The sequence below is a fragment of the Physella acuta genome, unplaced genomic scaffold (assembly GCF_028476545.2).
Source record: "Physella acuta isolate Inbredline_101_S28 unplaced genomic scaffold, ASM2847654v3 ptg000106l, whole genome shotgun sequence".
NCBI classification, from domain to species: Eukaryota; Metazoa; Mollusca; class Gastropoda; family Physidae; genus Physella; species Physella acuta.
Window position 1 is genome coordinate 1,990 of NW_026731626.1, and position 21,598 is coordinate 23,587.

The 21,598-nt window shown below is 38.2% G+C and overlaps 1 protein-coding gene across 1 annotated transcript in view; it reads right to left on the reverse strand.

Annotated features, from left to right (window-relative positions):
- Positions 1 to 1,883: 1,883 nt before the first annotated feature.
- Positions 1,884 to 21,598, reverse strand: part of LOC131933274 (protein Wnt-4-like) — a 34,066-nt gene continuing 14,351 nt past the window's right edge. Inside the window, exons 2-3 of the mRNA XM_059290066.1 lie at positions 18,622 to 18,857; positions 1,884 to 2,239 (exon numbers count right to left, since the gene is read on the reverse strand). Of these exons, the coding sequence (XP_059146049.1) occupies positions 1,884 to 2,239; positions 18,622 to 18,857 (592 nt within the window). The remainder of the gene's footprint in view (positions 2,240 to 18,621; positions 18,858 to 21,598) is intronic.

Here is a 21,598-nt window from a genome sequence, read left to right on the forward strand (position 1 = left end):
GGCGGCATGCCCCTAGCAGAACCCCATTAAAAGACAATTATTGAGCTATTAATAAGTCGTTAGACTTAGACCTGCTTACGGGGTAGCACGGGTTAACCCTCAAAATGGCGGAACACGGGTTAACCCTTAAAACGCTGAGGTCCGTGTCAGTTCTCCTACAGCGTTGATATATTTTTCATCGGCGTCAGGTTTGTCTAGAATGTCGTGGATGCACCTATTAAATGATGACCGCCACACACATGTTCCTATTATAAGACGAGCGTCACACTTCATGTCATTCATAATATTTTCGAGGTTTATAAAACGTCCAAGTTCATCCATGTTTGTATGGCACCTTCATATGCCACCCTGGACCCCCCCCCCCTCCCCATTCGCCTTATTCCACAAATATAAAACCTGATACCACTGATCCAAAATTGATTCCACGAGTTTTCTTTGTATCGTTCAAGCGTTTCTAGAAGTCCAGTAGCCGACGCCCTCAAGTGGGCGGTGATCTGTCACAAGGCATGTCATAAGACGTGTCACATGACATGTCATAAGACGTGTCACATGACATGTCATAAGACGTGTCACATGACATGCCACAAAATATTTGTCGTCAAAAACTAAATCTCTCGCAGCCACAACGTATTCAAAAAGCCGGGTGCCATTTGGGGATTGTAATGATGTCTGAAGTGTGCTCCTTCATATACTTTATGTGGCCATGGCATGCAAAGGCGTACGGTTTCTCTGTCAACGTGGCATGCAAAGGCTCATGGGAAGGAACGGTGTAGCAAACTGTCCTAACTGCCCCATTCCCAAATTGCCCAAGTCAGATCGTAACATCAAGGACTGAATGGGTCCTGTATTTACTGCCCCATTCCCAAATTGACAGTTTAAGATGATATCACCTTGAGAGTATTTCACATATAACAAACGTTGGCTTCTAAAAAACATTTAGTTTAAGGCTATCGCAATTTACATTTAAAAAAAAACAAATACTTTGTTCTACTTATGTTCGCGGTGTTAAAAACATGGTTTCATTAGTTTTCAAAGAGTTAAAAACATAATTGCATTAGCCTTCAAAGCGTAAAACGGGTTAAAAATAGTTTAATTAGCGCTCAAATGGTTAAAAACATAGTTTCATTGGCGTTTAGGGGTTAACCCAGGTTTAGCCGGGTCGGAAGGTCGGATGGGGCGTTGTTTGTTTACAAAAATAAGATTTGACATGCCCCACACGGTAAAAACGTAAACACGAGCCTGGCTTTAAAGGCTTCATCAGCTGGGCTAGGTTTACATAATAATGACCTTCGAAGGTGACGGTTGCCTCATATTTGGCTTACTCAAGGTCACTTGCGTAACAGGTGGACATGAGGACAGGTACACCAAATGGAAGTTTTCAAATAACCCACCCCAGCGCAGAAGCATACCTGATACTTTTTATGGGGGGGGGGGGGGAGATAATCAAAACAGACCAGAAGTATTTAGGGGTTAGGAGATAGCTGAGAATATTTTATCCGCTGAAGTTCTCGGCCTTGGCGAAATTCCATGTTAATAATTCTGTTAACGGAGTCGACAAGGATTTGATGATATAGAACATTGTTTTTTGTATCGGATGTAGTATAACAATATACCCACAAGGTAGTCGACAAGGCGTAACATATACGTTTTGTTATTAATGATACCCTGAATCTTAACCCAACATTGGCCTTAAATAAACCTGCGTTAGTTCTATACATAACCTAAACCTAATTCTAGTCCTTAATCTTAACGCTAATCCTCAACATAACCCTACCTGTAGCAACAACCCTGGCCCTTATTTTTATGTAACCCTAACTCTAACTTCATCATGATGAAAATTACTTAATTCCATTCTTTACTGTCATGCTTGTAACTCGCGTTTCTCAAAGAATAAAAATAAAATCCCACAAAAACAATTCACAACAAAAAGCCACAAGGATTCTCAAACTGCCCAGACTTACCCTTCTCCCAGCCTCGTTGTTGTGGAGGTTCATCACCGACCTGGGCTTATTCCTCCTCTTCTTCCCCTTCTCCCTCGCGTCCACGAACACCTTGGAAAAAGCGATGCCGTACGCGATATTGTCCGAACAGCCGGACCACTCGAAGTTCTCGTCGCTCCGGCCACGGAGCGTCCGGTCACAGCCACACTTCTGGAGCTGACCGCTGCTGCATGCTCTGGTCACGGCGTGGGCCACACCCGCAGAGGATATGGAGTGGACGAAGGCAGCTTCCCTTGTACCTGAAGCAAAAGGAATCATTTGGTTAAAGCACGTCCAAGTCTCAAACTTTACATGGCTCTGTGGTGTTTTCTTTTTCAAGAATTGATAGCACTCCCGAGAAAATAAATATATCATACTCAATGATATTAATTTCGTATTTTAAATAAAATCTGAAGATCTTTATATATACACCTATATATGCGTATAATATACACCTACACAAATGATTATGTATAAAAAGTTACTCTCTTGTACCAGCCAAATGCCAATCCATGGGTAGATGAAGTAGTTTACCTGTATTTATGACCTCGGCATATGGGGGAGTAATATGGTCAGCACTATGTCCAGTCGCCTTACTTTCCCTAACGTAAGTCAGGTACCGACCAGAGCTGGGAGGACCCAGGACTTCGTATGGATCCTTGCCCAAAATCTTCGAACTAAAGACTCGCGGGTCAGTAGTCGTACGCGCTACCGTCCGATTATCCCACCCAAATATGTATAAGCTTTGAGTTACTTTACATACCCAGCCTACACATGCATCCACGGGAATACGTCTTGTTACAACAAATCAATTACCAGATACAAGAGAGTGTCTGTTTCTAACATCTCTACCTGAGGACTGTCAACTCTTATGGAGCTCATAAACACAATGCCTAAACTCTCGATATTTAGGTACACCACACTCACACTCTTATGGAGATCATAAACTCTATGACTAAACTATCGATATTGAGCTACCCCACACCCATTATGGTGCTCACACAATGACAAAACTTTCTATATTGAGCTACGCCACACCCCTTTTAAAGTTCATAAACACAATGACTAAACTCTCGATATTGAGCTATGCCACACCCCTTATGGAGCTCATAAACACAATGACTAAGCTCTCGATATTGAGCTACACCACCCCTTATGGAGCTCATAAACACAATGACTTAACTCTCGATATTGAGCTACGCCACACCTCTTATGGAGCTCATAAACACAATGACTAAACTCTCGATATTGAGCTATGCCACACCCCTTATGCAGCTCATAAACACAATGACTAAACTCTCGATATTGAGCTATGCCACACCACTTATGGAGCTCATAAACACAATGACTAAGCTCTCGATATTGAGCTACACCACCCCTTATGGAGCTCATAAACACAATGACTAAACTCTCGATGTTCACCTTTCCCGTCATATAGCCGAGAGGCGATCGATTTCAAAGGCATCCAACCGTGGAGGTAATGCGATTCGCCGCGCGCCCCGGGTCAAATTGTTCTCAATGGAGGTGTCGGGCTAATCTTTGACACCAATCTACAGTAGCTTCGGAAATAAATGTCGCTTATCCTACACATCGCATCGTAAAAACGGTTTACAATTTCAATCCTGTGCAACTTGTGAAATCAGGAAATGAACATAAACAATTTAATCTAGGGAAATCGGCAAAGCTAAGAGGGAGTCTCAGTTTTTTTCTGGCACTATGAAATAAAAAAAAAAGATTATACAGTTTAATCTATGGCAAGCCTTATATATACCAGGGAGTCTAAAAAATTTGTCTGGCATTGTAGTGAATTGTTTTTATATATGATGAACTATGGTTAGGTCAGGAAGCCTCAATTTTTTTTCTAAAACTATGAATTCAGTAGGCCTACTGTTTAATGTATAACGAACTATAGATGTCAGGGAGTCTCAAATGTTTCAAGCTCCGGTTCTCGCGTGACCCGAGACTCACGTAAAATCTAGGAAAGATAATTCCATTGTGTCATGTTTCTATATTATTCTATCTAGGGGACAGTGGTCTACCGAGTGTTTATATTTAAGATTTACATTTCGCTAAATAATACAGTATTTAAATATTTATAAACCATTTGGGGATAAACCAATGTAAAACCGAAATAATTCATCAACTCTACTTTAACTTGTCAGTCACATGACCATTTATATGAAGTTAGATTAAGGTAGTATTGACAGCTAAAAAAATAGAACTAGACAATACATCCATTCATAGCGAAAATTGAATCGCCTAAACCACTTAATTTTAAACACAACCACAGTCTTAAACCGTTTGTTGCGTAATTCTATGTGATACATACAAGTTAGCTATGTGTAGATGTTCTTGATAAGTAACCTACAGTACAATTAACTCAGCACAGTGGCTTCTAAGAGCATTTCTCAATAATCAATATGTAAGTAATATGCTTCCCTACCCCCACTTCAATACACCCAATCCCCACCTCCATGCAACCCCTATCCCAACTCCGTTACAAGCAACAATGTTAACATCCACGTACATTTTAAAACCTTTTTTTATTCAAACTAAACCTAACTCATGTGTTTAATAATAATATACCCCATCCACATTCATAAACAATAACGTAACACTAATTCTACCCAGCGTCATACAAATGATAGATTTCTCGGGAAATTTTGTTTACCAATTATTACGAATATCCAGCCTGTCCTTCCAAAGCCAAAACTAACCCAAACTTACAATAAAACCTAATCAGTAATTAGGACAATAATTTACAATTAGGACTTCCATGGGCCGTGTTTCAAAGAATTCCTATAATTAAGTTACATTATTGATCTAATTCACATCAAAGTAGTGCATAGACCATCTGGCGTTAAATATATTCCGACATAGTTCCCCGTCTAGTGTGATGAAAGGGTTTCAGCTTTGAAACGCCACCACGGGCACTAGCAATCCCCGACCCTAGGGGCGCGGGGCGTGAAATAATATGCGTCATTATACCGTCTGGTCGCAGGCGGCCCGAGACGACTGGTCAGACTCGGACTGACCATTAACCGTCGTTCATTAGCGAGGCTTTATTCTTCACAGGCCATCACCAGGCTGACCAGTATAGCGTCACGCCAATGGAAACAGATGATATAGCTGGACATTCTGGTGGTGCCAAGACGCTGACCAGCACAGCGTCACGCCAATGGCTCCAGATGATATTGCTGGACATTCTGGTACCATGATAAAAGCAGTGTTCAACATATGAAGAAACAACCTGGTTTATCTAGCACGTAAACTCTACTCCCCCTGTTTAATTAGCCCCCCCCCCTGGTCTTGTCTGAAATCTTAACAGTGAGGTACAATTGAAATTAATTTGACTCTAATTAATAGACTGCATGTGGTTTTAGGAGGTTAGGTTAGGTTTGCCTGTCGCCCCTCCTGGGACATAGGCCGCTGACAAGAGCTTTCCAGGCGTCTCTGTCCTGGGCTAGTCTCTAAAACTGTCCCCAGGTGTATGTGGTTTTAGGAGAGTATGTTGTATTTTTTTTCTAATCCCTGATATGGTCAGAAATCGGACCAGGGTTTCGGTCAAGGAACAGGTTTAGCATTACTCTTATTATGATTAGCCTGAGTTTTAGTTAGCGATGTCAGCAAAAATAGCTTACATAAGAGATTCACTTAAAGTAACTTAAAAACAAATTGGTGACATAAGGTTAGGTGTCGTCACCCGATGTAATTCACACCCCCCCCCTACACCCACACCGCTTTGACACAACTGCAATAAAACTAATTTACATTTAGTGTAGAACCAGATTTGTTCTTCAACTCTATTCCTACCTCCGAGTTTTTACAGTAAGGATTAACTATAAAGCAATTGCTAATTAATTAAGAAATTTTATAACTAACTGTAAAAACACTTAAAAGGTCACTTTACGATGTGCATTTTAAGATTCTGCACGCTGTTAGTTGTACACACAATTTTGCCTAGCATGAATACAAAGGTTCAATTGAGATAAGCCAGCTTAAGGAAAAAAGGGCCTCCAATGATGAAATCAGGCGTGGAGTTACACCCCCTTTAATACAGATCTCTTTTGAGACTTTCTTCATTGAAATAAATTTACGGTCTATTTAAACGGAAAAATTAAAATTTAAAATCAAGCTTAATTTAATTTAACAAAAGAAAATAAGTAACATCTTTTTTTTTTAATTGGGTAAGTTACGCCTGAATGAAATAAAAATTGACGATTTTTTTTTAATTAGCAGTTGTGTATGCTGCATATTTTCTGTTTTCCCCTGTGCTGTAATCCTATAGAATTTTCCTCACCGCCCCGCTTTCTGTGAGATACGCCTTGGTTTCAATCTGTTTAGCTAAATGAACATTTTTCAAACACTAAAAAAAATAATTAAAAAATAAATAAATACAAAATAAATACTTTCTTTCACGAGCAAGGATTCGACGTTTTTAAAAAGGGCTTGATTGAACGAAACAATTGGCCCGGAAATTCCAGAAAACAGCCTTTGTTACCTGCGATTACGGTGTGCATATTTCTCTGACAGCTGCGTTGTTTTTAGATTATTTTTAGAACATTTTTTCCCCAGCGAGGGCTATCTATTTATTTAAAACATTAATTAGGTAATTAAAACGGTTAAAAAACGAAAACTTGAGAGTGAAACGTAACCATATCTCATTTTTCATTGTCTGAAAAACAGTGTTCCCTCTAAGCTGCGCGGCAGCGCGGCCGCGCAGTACTTTCAAATGTGCCGCGCAGACATTTTCTGACCCCGCGCACAGATTATCAGAACGTCGGGCAAGCCTGATTCACTAAAAAATGGTGGTCAGTGGCTTGAATTAAGCGACATTTTTAGTGCCTGTTTTGTTAAACAGTCTTTGTGTTTTGGGTATAAACAGAAACTACGGTTATCACTGACGGGGGGGGGGGGGGGGGAAGGGGGTGAACTCGGTTGTCATAGCACAGGTCTAGTTTATGACTTAACTCTGACCTGAGCGGTGCTGTGTGACACTCCCATTGCTTGATTTAATGGTTTACCCGAAAACTGACCGTAGCTGACATCTAATACCTGCATTGTATTGTGAATTGAAGCTGACCCTGCAAGTTTTTTTAATCGTCGCTTGCCTCCCCCCCCCCTCCCCCTCATCTTGAAACTTTGACGATTAAGCCAAGTCAGATGCAAGTTTTACGTTACTTAAGGTGGATGTTTTCGCTGTGTTTGGTTTAAAGATTTATATATTATATATCCGATTCTTGGGATTATTACGTGCATGTGGATCGAAATGTTTTAGTATATCACACACTGCTTAGGTAAATCAGGAATAAATGTCCACTACTGTGTACTATTTAAAAATGTTGAGGAAAAAATGTGTGTAACAAGCAGTACAACAATGTGGCACAAAAAAAAAAAAGCGATAGATTCGTTTAAACTGGAATGGCTCAAAGTTAAAGTAACAACCAATACGCCAGATCAAAGAATGTTTCGGTTGAATTAGAAAGCATCTTAGAATATTCAGATGAGATTGGACTGAAGTGTAGGTTCTGTGCTGCTACTACTGGTAACAAAACCAACAAGAGCAACGAATTGGTCACAGGAAAGCTCTGGGAATCATGGGCGCTTGACTACTGAAAACGTCATTTATTGTCTCGTGTTTACGTAGGAAATGTTGCGATTTCGTACAACCGCTCACATGGAACATAACTTAAACGTCTGCTGGTTGAAACTTACACTGAGCGAGGAAAACTAATTGAGCAAATCGAGCGCCAGCGATCAATCGAGGATTAAGTTCGAATCCTAACGGATAATGTTCTTCTTACCATAAGGATGAACGCCTCGATGCTGTCGGTACAACTGATTCATAACCACATGGGGAAGTATGTTTCTATACCAGACAGTTGGCGAAGTAAGAAATACGACTTTGAGTTTGTTCAAGTAATCAACGATGTAGTTGTAAAGAACATACTGACAGAACTTCGAGCAGCATCATTCCACACGCTTATAGTTGATGGCATAACAGTACATAAAATGCTAATCCTTTATTTTAAATTTCGTCCAGTCAATTCTGTATTCTACAAAACCGTTTTTAGTGGAATAACTCAGTCTACTGTAAGTTATGCCTTAGCTCTGGAGACAGCCGTAACACAGCACTACACTGAACATTAAAATCAAGAAAAGAAAAGTGTGAGTCGAAAGAATCGACCCTAGGCAAACCACACAGTACATACAATCAGTCTGCGAACATTTAAATGTTAGGTTTCCAGGAAATGAACTGCAGTTTTGGTCATCTTTTTTATTCTACAGGTTTAAAAAAAAAAGTGCATTTGAGTTTGGCGTCAAAGATATCAAAGAACTGTGCGTAAAGTACAAAGACGGGTTACGTACAACAAACGATCAGTTAATTACCACCCAATACAACGACTTCAAATTTCGATAAAGTGAAAAACTCAGATCTGTGTCTGTAAATTATATGTCTGAATATGCAAGATTTGTCAAAACAAAGAACAATTTAGCTCACTGGCAAAGTTAAGTGACATTATTGTACCTTCCAAGCATGCAGTGCTGATTACGGACAAGGTTGTAGCCTTATTAACATAATAAAAGTGCAAGCACGAAATAGACTTGAAGCCACACATTTGGAGAATCTAATGCAAATTAAATTATATCTAAATGCTGGAGAGGATGTGTATTTAAACATAGCATATAAGGTGTGGAAGCAATGCAAGGTTAGACGCGAGAAATTGCAATAAATGCCCCTGAAAGGTTAGCTAATATTCGTTTTTAAGTCAGCTTTATTAAATGTAGCATATTTTAAACTATTGTGTTTGTATTACCGTTATGGTATTAGCATTATTACCATATGACTGTCTTACTTTAACATAGTAAGTCGACCATATAACTTGTTGTCTAAGTATAACTCTGAAAGTTTTTATTAGTTGTTTTTTTTTATGGTATTCGTATCTCCATTTAATTGCATACGTTTCATTAGTTACACACATTATACTATTAATTTATCAAAATGCATGCCTTCATTATTATGCTTAAATTGCAAGACTAAAAATACATATTAACTTGCCCAAGTCATTTTTAGCACCGCGCATACTACATATTTTTTGCACACACACTCTTGGTCCTTAGAGGGAACATTGCTGAAAAAGTGTATAGCCGTTTTCTTCTGAATGTATGTGAATAGAGTAGAACACAACCCATTAATTCTAGTTTTATTTTTACTGTCAGATATAGCGTCTCATTTTTTTCATTGAACTAGATCTAGATATAGTCACTGGGTTCGTTTGCTTTTTTTCTAAGTTTTTTAGTGAGTTTTTCTTGGATAGTAGTGCTAATTTTTTAATACATTCGTGGGGATTTAAGTACATGCCTACTAAGAAGAAAATAGTTATGTGCAATATGTATTTTGTATATCCACAAAACGACTTATACAAGGTTATTTGTATTTTATAAAATGACTGCACGTCGTATTCAGAACTATAGCGCGGCTGCGGAGTTTTAAGAGAACATTGGTCATTAGGGTGAAGTCATTTTTTAGAGAACATTTGTCATTAGGGGAAGTAATTTTTAAGAGAACATTGGTCATTAGGGGAAGTACTTTGTTAGAGAATGCTGGTAATTAAGGGAAGTAAGTTTTAAGAGAACATTGTTCATTAGGGGAAGTAATTTTTAAGAGAACATTGTTCATTAGGGCATCAAAGAAGCAAAGAATCTGAAAAAGAAATATGAAATAGAAAATATCATTCCTGAAGCAATAAAAACTCAAAACCTCTCCCCGCCTTGGATCTCCCACTGTCACTTAACCATTATTGACTCAATAGACACCATAGGAAAAAAATCTGACTATGATCTAGAAGAACTTAAGAAAATAACAAATAAACACATTAAGGCCACTGCCAGATCCAGGGTAACGAGATCGCAGACCAGCTGGCAAAAATTGGGGGAAAGAAACCACAACCGGAAATTTCGCTACACCCAAAAGAAATAAAAAGAATAATAAAAAACAAACAAACGCAAATGTGGTCTGTCACACACCCTCACTACATTAAAGACGACGGTTATTATAATTTAACACGAAAACAACAATACATAATCTTTCGACTTAGAACAGGCCATAACAGACTAAATCAACACATGCACAGAAAACTGAAGGTTGGGTGTAGCGAAATGTGCCCTTGTGGCAAGGCCCCGGAAAACACGGAGCACGTACTCCAGGAATGTACTTTGTATAGCCAGGCACGAGACAGACACTGGCCCCAGCCCACCCCACTCAGGGAAAAATTATATGGGGCACCTGACAAACTGAAGTTGGACTTGTTGTCTGAATCCTCCACCATATTCACAATTAAGAACGAAGAAGAAGAAGAAGTTCATTAGGGGAAGTAATTTTAAGAGAACATTGGTCATTAGGGGAAGTAATTTTTAAGAGAACATTGGTCATTAGGGGAAGTAATTTTTAAGAGAACATTGGTCATTAGGGGAAGTAATTTTTAAGAGAACATTGGTCATTAGGGGAAGTAAGTTTTAAGAGAACATTGGTCATTAGGGGAAGTAAGTTTTGAGAAGCAAATTGTCATTAGGGGAAGTAAGTTTTAAGATAATCTTGGGCATTAGGGGAAGTATATAGGTCATCAAGGGGAGTAAGTTTTAGAGAACATTGTTCATTAGGTGAGAAAATTTTAAGAGAATATTGGTCATGAGGGGAAGTAAGTTTACAAACGGACGTTGTTCTTTCGGTGAAGTTCAATTTTTACAGAATCTGTATACAAATTAAACGTGTGACAATTCAATGACAAGACAACAGGTTGGTAAGGTAACAAAGCGGAGGTAGTGAGATAATGTGAGATGAGATAGTGAGGTGAGCACTATTCCTTCTAATGTGCAAAAAGCTTAAGTGCAAGATATATTGTATGTGCGCGGTGCTCACAAAGACCCTATGCCATGGTTTATTTTACAAAAATAACTGCGCTATAGTTTTGTAAATTTGACAACCTAAAGTTAGAACCGATGAACAAAATACAATTTTCCAAATAGTCAAGGTCCATAACAGGGAACTTATATTGTAGGAACATTGTGGAGGGTGAGTTCCTTCATCAAACAGATTAACGGCTCAACTGGACTTTAATAAACATTGTGGATGGTGAGTTCCTTCATCAAACAGATTAACGGCTCAACTGGACTTTAATAAACATTGTGGAGGGTGAGTTCCTTCATCAAACAGATTAACGGCTCAACTGGACTTTAATAAACATTGTGGAGGGTGAGTTCCTTCATCAAACAGATTAACGGCTCAACTGGACTTTAATAAACATTGTGGATGGTGAGTTCCTTCATCAAACAGATTAACGGCTCAACTGGACTTTAATAAACATTGTGGAGGGTGAGTTCCTTCATCAAACAGATTTACGGCTAAACTGGACTTTAATAAGCATTGACCAGCATCTCATTATTCATAGCCACTCCCCCATTTCCTGGCTTATGAGCCCTCTTCCCCCCCCCCCCCCCATCAACAGCCATGACGAGCCATAAAATCAAGGACCGGATGAAAGGACAGGGGCAGGGGCGTGGTTGGGGAGGGGGTGAGAAGGGGGTGAGCAGGGGGTGGACGTGATTAGAGTCACGAGTCCCATGATGCACCACAAAACAGCCGTTAAAAATATTGGTTGGGGTCGGGATGGGGGAGCAGTAAAATGTGTGAAAGAAACTTAGGGGGAGGGGGGGGGGGGAAAGAAGGGAATTGATTGCTAACTGGCTTTTATTTACATCGATAAAACTGGGATGTATTTGATGATTCAATTAGACGTGGGGTATTTTTTTAAATGAATCAATCGATGTGGAGTTAGTCATTTGTACACTCAAATATGATATAATGTATAGTGGGATTGTCATACTGAGTAACTATAATTCTCCTCAAATGTAAACTACACAATTAGAAAGCACTTTTGAGAGAAATCTGGACCTTTCAAAGGTTAACACTTTTTAGCGCAATTTCCATTCTGGAGAATTGCGTTTATTAACTCGTCATTTCTGGTAATGTATAGATGGATGTGTGTCCGCAGCTTTAAGTCGTCTTTAAGTCGTATCTCCTCCTCAACGAAGCAATATCGAGGACTAGTTCCAAAAGCAAATATGGTAAGCAAGTTCCGAGGATGAACATAGGCCAAAAAAAATTCCCGGAAAGCCAAAAAACCTCGAAAAAAATGCAGTTTTTGGCCCATATCTCGGCAACCAGACCACTTAGCGACTTGAAACATTTATCAATCGATTTCTGCTATAATTTAGAACAATATTGCCGAAGAAAATTTTCAAAATTATCCTTTCGTTCGGCCACAAAAAATTAATTAAGAATTTTTAAACTGAGCGTTGTGTAGGCCTAGGACTAGATCTAGGATGATTTAGCGCAAAGCGCTGAGGTTCGAAAGGATTTTACCATGGCGAATGAGCGGAGGTTCGAAAGGATTTTTTCTATTTTGTTTTGAATTATTGAAACTACTTGTGTTGCACTATTTATTTGCTCAATATATGATTTATCTCGATTTAAAATTGTTATGGATAACATGAGGAAAGTGCGCTTAAATTGTCACTAGACTTTTATTAACTTGTTTTCTTGTTTGCAGTTATTATGACTAAATGTTTTTTTTTTGTAATCATAATATTTTTTAGCTATCGGTCGATCTTGTGACAAAGGAAGTATAGCTACTAGTGTATTTGTAGGGCCCATTTGTTTGAATCCACAGAAAGTAAATACTTGCAGTATCCTCGCTCTGTCAAATCCTGGTCACCATTTACAAAAATCTAACACGATTTCAATAACCAACTTGGCGTAATCGAGATTCGACAATGAACCCGCCCCAAAAATAAGGCTCTTTTCTTTTAAGGGCTTATGGAGAATATATTCCATTTTGTAAGGAGTTCATTAATAGGTTTACTTTCTATAAAATAATAATAAGGCATACATTTCATTACATCATTGAGAGCATAGTCTTTTATTTCTAGTTATACCAGAATAAAGCCTTGCAGAAAAAGTAATTTTAAAATGAATATGAATAAAATTAATTAAAATGAGTATTTTGCAGGCAAATAAAAATTGTTTTGTAGGCAAACTAAACTTTTAGCAAATTTTTCATTTGCAATTTTTGTTGTTGTTCGTGAAAATAATGAAAACCTATCCCTTTAAAAAAAAAATTGTTAAATTATTTTCTCCTACGTGATGAACGGTGTGTCCCATCTCATCCGTTGACTCCCCCGACACGCTCCCGACGCCCCGAAGACGTTTCCACGGACATATTTGTTTTGTTCCCCGGGTGACACCCTCGGATTCCAGAACGTTCCTTCATTACCCAGACCTCGACCGATACCTCGGTTTGTTTGCGGAGTAGCATCCCCCCAATCTGACGAGCATTTCCTGCCTGTTTTATTTACCCACCCACCCGCCGAGGCGAGGTGTAGCGAGCAAACACCTCCCCCAGGTGGGTCTGCTCCCTGGGTCCCCCACGGATAAATACCTGTTAGTCACGACCGGGTATTATTGCGAGCGCTGGGCGTGTGGGGATCGAGGCTAGGGCTGATCTGATTGTGTTGGGGACCGGTGGCACTCCGTTCACGGCATCGAGAGAAAAAAATTGTTTAAATTTTTAACGCCCACACGAATTGTTTACAAAAATGTTTTATTTACACGTTTTTTGTAGGCTACCTTTTCTAATAAGGGAATTTTTTTTTAAAATGTACCTTTTGAGGCTTTTATCATGTTCTGGTAAAGATACAATGTCGGACCTGTTTTATATAAGGCAGGTGAAGTAGAGTTTACATATGTCTGTGGCATATATGAAGTGATAGAGTGGTCAGTTCTACACCGAGACACCTTTGCTTTTCCAAACTTGAGTCAGGTACCCATTAGAGCTGGGTGGACTCAAGTACTGGTATTGGAGTAAAATCAGCTCTCCTTACACCATGAGCTCTGAAGCAAAAGCGAGGATAAACTCATTCCGTGAATCCACAAGTTAAAACTAGTTAAATACGGATAGAATTTTGTCGGGATCTAGTGAATTGGACTAATAGATTAGCTAGTAATCAAATGTTAGTAACATCAGATTTCTACAGATATTAGATCCTCGAATTTAACCAATTTACATCGGAGTTTTTTGCTCTCGCAAACTAAATGTACCTATAGCTTCTAAGATGATTAGTATTTTCCCGTAGAAATCACCGCCGCCCCCTCCCCTTCCCCGGGACGAAATTAAAAAAATATATATAATGTGTTTATAAAAAATATACTTGAACCAGTATCTTACCCCCCCCCCCCCCCGTGCCGGAAATTCCAAGTTACCCAGAAGAAAACTGTCTAAAAGAACTAAACATGATTCGAACTACGAACGATTCAGCCTACGACCGCTGGCCCGTGTTGTACTAGCCTGTGAGAGAGGAGAGGACGGTGTAACTCTTCAGCTCAAATTGTTTTCTGCTTCACCCCAACAGGTGGGAAACTTCTTGAACATGCGCAGCCTGTCAGCGCGGGGCACATGTTGTGTGGCTCTGCCGTCTACGTCATCGTGACGGGACGTCCTGCAATATCGCACCGCGCATGCCAGGCGGCAGCAACTGTTGTGTGGGTCTGCTGCCTACGTGACGAGACCCTGTGTCCAGACGTCTAGCTTCGTGACGTCACGCAACATATTTCAGCAAACATTTTTTTTTTAATTTTCTATTTTCCTCAGCGAATTTAACTCCGGCAATCCATCATAAAAACTCAAAGATGAGTGTTGAAAGAAACAATTTTTAGTCTACGTGGAAACAAGAAAAAAAAATCATAGAAAATATATTGGCAGCTTTCAGACTTTCTATTTCTGTTTTCTCAATCTTTTTTGTGGGGCTAGTAAAGAAACATATCAACCTATTAAAAAATGATGCGTTTCGATTTTCCTTACTACATTTAAAAAAAAAAAAAAACTTCTTTGCATTTTTCAACAATATTTAAAAAAATAAAAAAAAAACACTACATATTATTTTGCCTATCATTGATAGTGAGTAGTTTGTTGTTAAGATAAATACGAAAAAAATTCAAGCTTTCGTCCAAGACAATACACAATGTAAAAACTAAACCTACTCGAAATAAAAAATCAACCGCAGGTGTGTATAAGGTATTGAATTAAATACAATGGACACATTTGTAACGAATACACAACCTTACAAGTCCTATACATTGCCAAGAGAAGACGTTTTGTTGTAACGTCTAGTACCAGCCAGTGAAAAGTATTTCTTTATCAAAGCAACACCGCACGTTGAGTTGTACAGTTATAAGAGAAAAGTTCTCAAGCTAGCGTTGGGGTAAGTTACTACGTCACACTTTTTCGTGACTTGTGGTCTTGGTGTCGCTAAAAGATGAGTACGTGCATCTACAGGGTGGGTGGTGTTGCTAAAAGATGAGTACGTGCATGCACAGGGTGGGTGCACATGCATGCAAAACTACATGTTCGCTGTCTATCTGTCTGCAAAAAAAAAATGTGAGTACACTTGAGTCTGTCGTTGTTTATATATGTGTATGCGTGTGTGTTTAGGGTGAGTCTGCTGTTTCTGCGTATGTATATGTGTGTGTGTGTGTGTGTGTTTGTGTTATAAGCATACGCCTGTTGTTTTGTCCGAGCACGAGTGTGTGTGTGTGTGTTTCAGATGTGTGTGTGTGCACGCGATTGTGTGTGTATGTGTCTGTCTGTTACAGATGAGTCGATTGTTTGTGTGTGCACGTGTAAGTCCGACTGTGTGAGTGCATGAGAGCAACATGCCGGATACACTTGTAATGAAGAAAGTCGTCTGGCCAATGAATAGAAACCCGTCACCAATCGACTGTTTATGTCTCTTGTAGAGCAATGGGTGCTCGCCCTTGAATACAGGGAGGTAACTCGAGCACTGTCTAGCAACATGATGCTCGGGTTGTCGTTATATTTGCAAGAATGTACAGTTCTTGAGAAAAAAATAATTCAAACCGAATTTTAATAAAGGATTATTACATTAGACTATATGACAAAGATTATATGACCAGTGTATTAAACAGACGAACACGACAAACACCACTAGAACATTAAAGTTGACATCTAATTCTTGCTGATTTTATGAAAAGGTATGTTCGTACAAAACAATATTTTCTGTAAGAAAACCTTGAATTTTAACCAGGAATCGAAATTGCCATTTGAGCTTTAACGTTAACAAACATCCCACGTGATCAGGTTCTTGTTAACCAACATATCACGTGAGGTTCATGTTAACAAATATATCACGTGATCAGGTTCATGATGAGTTTTCATGATTGTTTTGTTGGCGACTTGCCTTAAGTTGAACGCAAAGTTCTGTTTCTTTTCTTTCAATTTTCAGGTAGAATTGTGTTCTTATTATTGCCAATTTTGTGCTGGGGGCATACACTATTACCTCCCCATGCTTATAACACACAAATGTAATTTTAACTAGGAAATGTTGATTCTAATTAGATGAAAACCAAACATTTAAACGTGTATGAAGCTGAGAGTAAACAAAAGTTATCCCCCTTGCCAAATAGAATTCTGCCATTTCAAATTATAAGAAAAAAAAATTTTTTTTAATTTTAAAAATTTTGCTGACGAAGTCTGTTTTACAAAAAAAAATCAATCTAAAGTCTATTGTCATGTATCAAGACTATTTGATTGTTGGTGCAAATTACACAAACCAGATCAGAAATCTTCTGGAAAGTCAACAAACGATGTTAAGTCACGCAACGCTGGTTAGTGTGTCGATACGACGCCCTTCATCAGTGGTACTCAAACACGTCCATTGTTGGCCAGTTGACCGGCGGTGGTCTAGTCATCACGTGATTCGTGGTCTGGCGCCCAACACTCAATTTTAATTTACCTGTTAATTACTTCAGTGGTCACCTGTTTAATAGGGGCATCAAGGGCATGTTGGCAGGCGGAATAGTGGGGTATAATTACACTAATGGTCAAATATTAGACTAATCTAAAATAAGACCGTGTCAATTGTTAATGCTCAATTCAAGGACACGCAGCAAATTCACTCACAAATCAAATGATATACGACTGTACATATTCACAGCATCTATACATAGATGTATACATTTAAATAAATAAATAAATAAATAAATAAATAAATAAATAAATAAATAAATAAATAAATATATATATATATATATATATATATATATATATATATATATATATATATATATGTATATATATATAGGCCTATATATATATATATATATATATATATATATATATATATATATATATATATATATATATATATATATATATATATATATGTATATATATAGGCCTATATATATATATATATATAGGCCTATATATATATATATATATATATATATATATATATATATATATATATATATATATATTTGTATGTGTGTGTGTGTGTTTATGTGCATGTGTGTATATATATACAGATAGATTGATAGATATGCCTGACACACAAGGGCGGAATGAACACGTGTAGAAAATTGAATAACGATAGAATGAGTTCACACACTAGTGCCACTAGGGTAGTACATCACAGACACTTGGTTCGTCTGTTTATGCCAGGAAGTCGCCCGCACGTTGGCCGCGCAAATTGTATTGCCAATTTGGCTTGAAGGAAATTGAACTTCTGGCGACGGGAGAACGACCCTGCCAGCAACTGTTAACACTTTAGCTTTCCTTATTTTAACCGACGGAAAATTGAACGACGTGTATTTGGGGAAGGTGGGGGTGGAGGGGTGTGGGGGGGGGGGGGGAGGGTGGGGGTTGCAGAAGTGGCACGAACATTGAGATATAAGCAAGGAGAAGTGGCTGGTTTTGATTGGACAGAATTGGTCACGTGGGGTAGGTTATTTTGGTCAGGAATTGTTTAAAACGCTAAATATAAATCGTAAATATATGTGACTAAAAATATAAAAAAAAAACATCCTATGTTTATAAATGGCAAGTTGAGTACCACACGAACATTATTTTATGTTAGCTTCATAACTGTATAGTTAAAACTAGGCAATGCACAGAATTCAAAACTTATACGTTTGAAAAGGGTTAAACAACAGAAAACAATAATCCCAACACTAAGAAAATCGTAGTGCTGACATCAGTTGTGTCATGTGACTTTAAGAAAATCTAAATTTAGAACTCTTCCTCTCCTTATGTTGGTATAGTTTTGTTTTATTTTTAATATAATATTTGTGTTTTAACTCCACAATTAAAACAATGTTTTAAGTAACGGATAATTACTTTGATTGTTCTTTAAATGAACCAAGCATGAAAGAAGTTAGAGTAACTAAATAAAGGACCGTTTCGAAACTGATCGTAAATGCGATAGGTGATGTAGAGTTAATCTTTTTTAGTGAGCTCGGCATATGAAGGGTAGTGTGGTCAGTACTTTGCAAAGACGTGTTTACTATCCCTAATGTAAATTAGACCTGGATAGACTCAAAGACGCTCTACGGATACGAACCCAGGGTTTCGAACTCAAGATTTTCGGGTTAGCAGTCGTATGCTCTAACATCCAACCACGCCGTCCCCTGTAGGAAGTTAAACAGGGATAGCAAAATTTCCTCAAAGACCCAGACAAGAGGACGTTCAAGACATGACGTAATACGACTTAGAACCACGTGACCTACCTTGCTTCAAGATGACGTTACCGAAGAGCTTGTCGCTCTCTGTCGAACAGTTCCAGCGCCGGTACTTGAACTGGGACTGGCACTCCTCGATGGCCATGAGCGCCCCGGCCCGGACGCTGTCCATCAGTTCCAGGTGCCGCCTGCACAGCTTCTTCTGTCGCTTGACCAGTCCGGCTAGCGAGTCACAGTTGTCCTCGTCACTTATGTGGGCCAGAGATGACATCTGAGCTAATGCCCTGGGATAAATGACATTTTGTAGTGACATTTGAGATAATGCCCTGAAAGATATGAAATGGTGTGGTATATAGATTGGCGTAAAGTTTCCATTACAAAAATGAATGACATTTCAGAACAAAAGCATTGGAAAATTTGAAATTATGTGGTATATCGATTAGTTTCAAGCGTCCATAACAAATAATAAAAGACATTTCAGAAATAAGTCATTAAAATATGAAATGGTGCGGTATATAGATTTGTTTCAAGTGTCCATAACAATTAATGAAAGACATTTCAGAACTAAAGTATTGAAAAATTTGAAATGGTGATATATATATATATATATATATATATATATATATATATATATATATATATATATATATATATATATATATATTCTTTTAGTGTGAAAGATATTTAAGAAATAAGTCATTATAAATATGAAATCTTTTGGTATATTTAGTTATAATTAACTTAATTAAAACCATTTAAGAAAACGTGAAGGGTATTTAAGATGTAGTCTAATTAGGATTAATACCATCAAATTTCTGTATAGATTATTTTCTTTAAAGATATGATAGGGTTTACTTTGCCTATTAATCTTATACTTTGACAAATTACATTTTAAAATATAATAAAACCAACACAATTGAATTAATTATTGTGTTTTAAGCAATATTTAAAAACAATTATGGCACATATTGTTTATGTAAAAAACACCTTTTAAAAGCAATTAAATACTTATCTTTATTGAAATAAGACTATTTTAAAAAATAGATTTAATTAGACTTTATTTTAAAACACGCTCTGTGTATATGGCTATTATTACACACGATTACAGCTATCATTACAAATTATATACACTGAGTTATAAAAATAAGTGCCACCCTTGGCCACTTAACCCTTCCTTATACCGCCCCAACCTACATAGCTACGCCTTACGGCAAAAATACACCCCCCACCCCATTACTCCTACACCTTTTATCAACCCACTACACCATCCACATACGCGATTCCTTTGGAGCCAATGCGAAACTACTCAGAATTTACCTTGATTTTTAAAAAAAGGTTACCCCTACCCCGCCCCCACCCTCACAGTTAACACAAACATCAAAGGCAATTCACGTGCTCCGAGTGTAATCTAATATAACCCGTTCCTAAATTTTAACCACCGCTGACCTTGAACTTTCTTAATACGATTACAAACTACAAGAAACTTCATTCATTATTTTCCCACCCCAACTCCTATTCTTCTGATTCTAGTCTCTGGTAAATTTTGGCATCTTCATGCTAATGTAAAAACCAACAGCTTTTATATTTAACACAAAACGCTATAAAAAAAATGTGCAGGCATTTTTTTTTCAAAAAAATTCGTTCACAAATGCCTAAAAGAATGTGAAGATCTGGGGTATTGTGTTTCCTTTGTAACCTTTAATGTGATGTTATTGTACTTTTCCTTGGCCCTCTGACTCGCGGGAAGTTTCAAAATATTGTGGCCGAAACTCGGTGATGGGGTGTGTGATGGTAGGTGGGTGTAACTCGTGGGGAGGGGGGGGGGGGTAGAGGCTGAATCGGGGCAGTTCTTGTTAGCATAGGGACAGGGAACGACAACGAAGATGGTAGGATAATAGTGAGATGTTTATATCCTATCCTAGCCAAGCCTAACCTAGCCTAACCTAACCTAACCTAACCTAACCTAACCTAACCTAACCTAACCTAACCTAACCTAACCTAACCTAACCTAACCTAACCTAACCTAACCTAACCTAACCTAACCTAACCTAACCTAACCTGACCCAACTCAACCCAACCCAACCCAACCCAACCCAACCTAACCTAACCTAACCTAACCTAACCTAACCACATATTTTAGAACTTCCATGTAATGATCTATTATCACAATAATTATTATTTTTCATTAGACCATACAAACTTCCTAAAGATAATGTTTTTGTGCATAATTATAATAATGTATTATAAAAATTGCAGTATACCATAAAGTTATCAGTTTGTTTCTATATAAGTTTAGTAAAAAAAAAGGACCTTATAACATTGCTGATAGACCTATATGTACGATGTTACTGTTTTATCATCTACTCAGCAACGGATAATCGAGGGTGCGTATGTGTGAGTGTATGTGTGTGAAACCGATGATTAAGCGAGAGTGTGTTTGGTGTGTGTGTATGTGTGTGTGTGTTCGTGCAACGTGTGCACGTGTACGTGTGAGTGTGTGTAGCTCTAATTCGGGGTGAGTACAGGCTAATGCCCGATGAATTATCTCCCCTCACATCTCATGCATTACCTCCCCTTTGACGTAGCGAAAGGGCACTGTGAGCATTAGCGTGTCCGAGGCCAAACGCGAAATTATAATTTACGGCCGTGTAACAATTTTCCGGGGTAAATGCTAGACGGATGTCTGTTCCACACTGCCACGTGTGATCCGTGGTTCCACTGTCACGAGGATCACGTTCGCCATCTTAACTGAAATGTAATCTGTGAAAATGCTGGAGAATGTAATATGAGCTCATCGATACACCGAACTAAATACTGTCTTCTACTCGATGTTGATGCAGACTTCTTTGCTTGATCAATGTGTAGCCTATATTAAATTATCATAATTTGACGAAGATCTTTAGCCGAAATGTGATTGTTGTGCTTGATTCCCACACCTTTATAAAAAATACATCGTTTTTTTTCCTACCAAGATACTCTAACTTTCAATAACTTATGTCCCTTGCATTCTTGAGTTAAAGTTAAC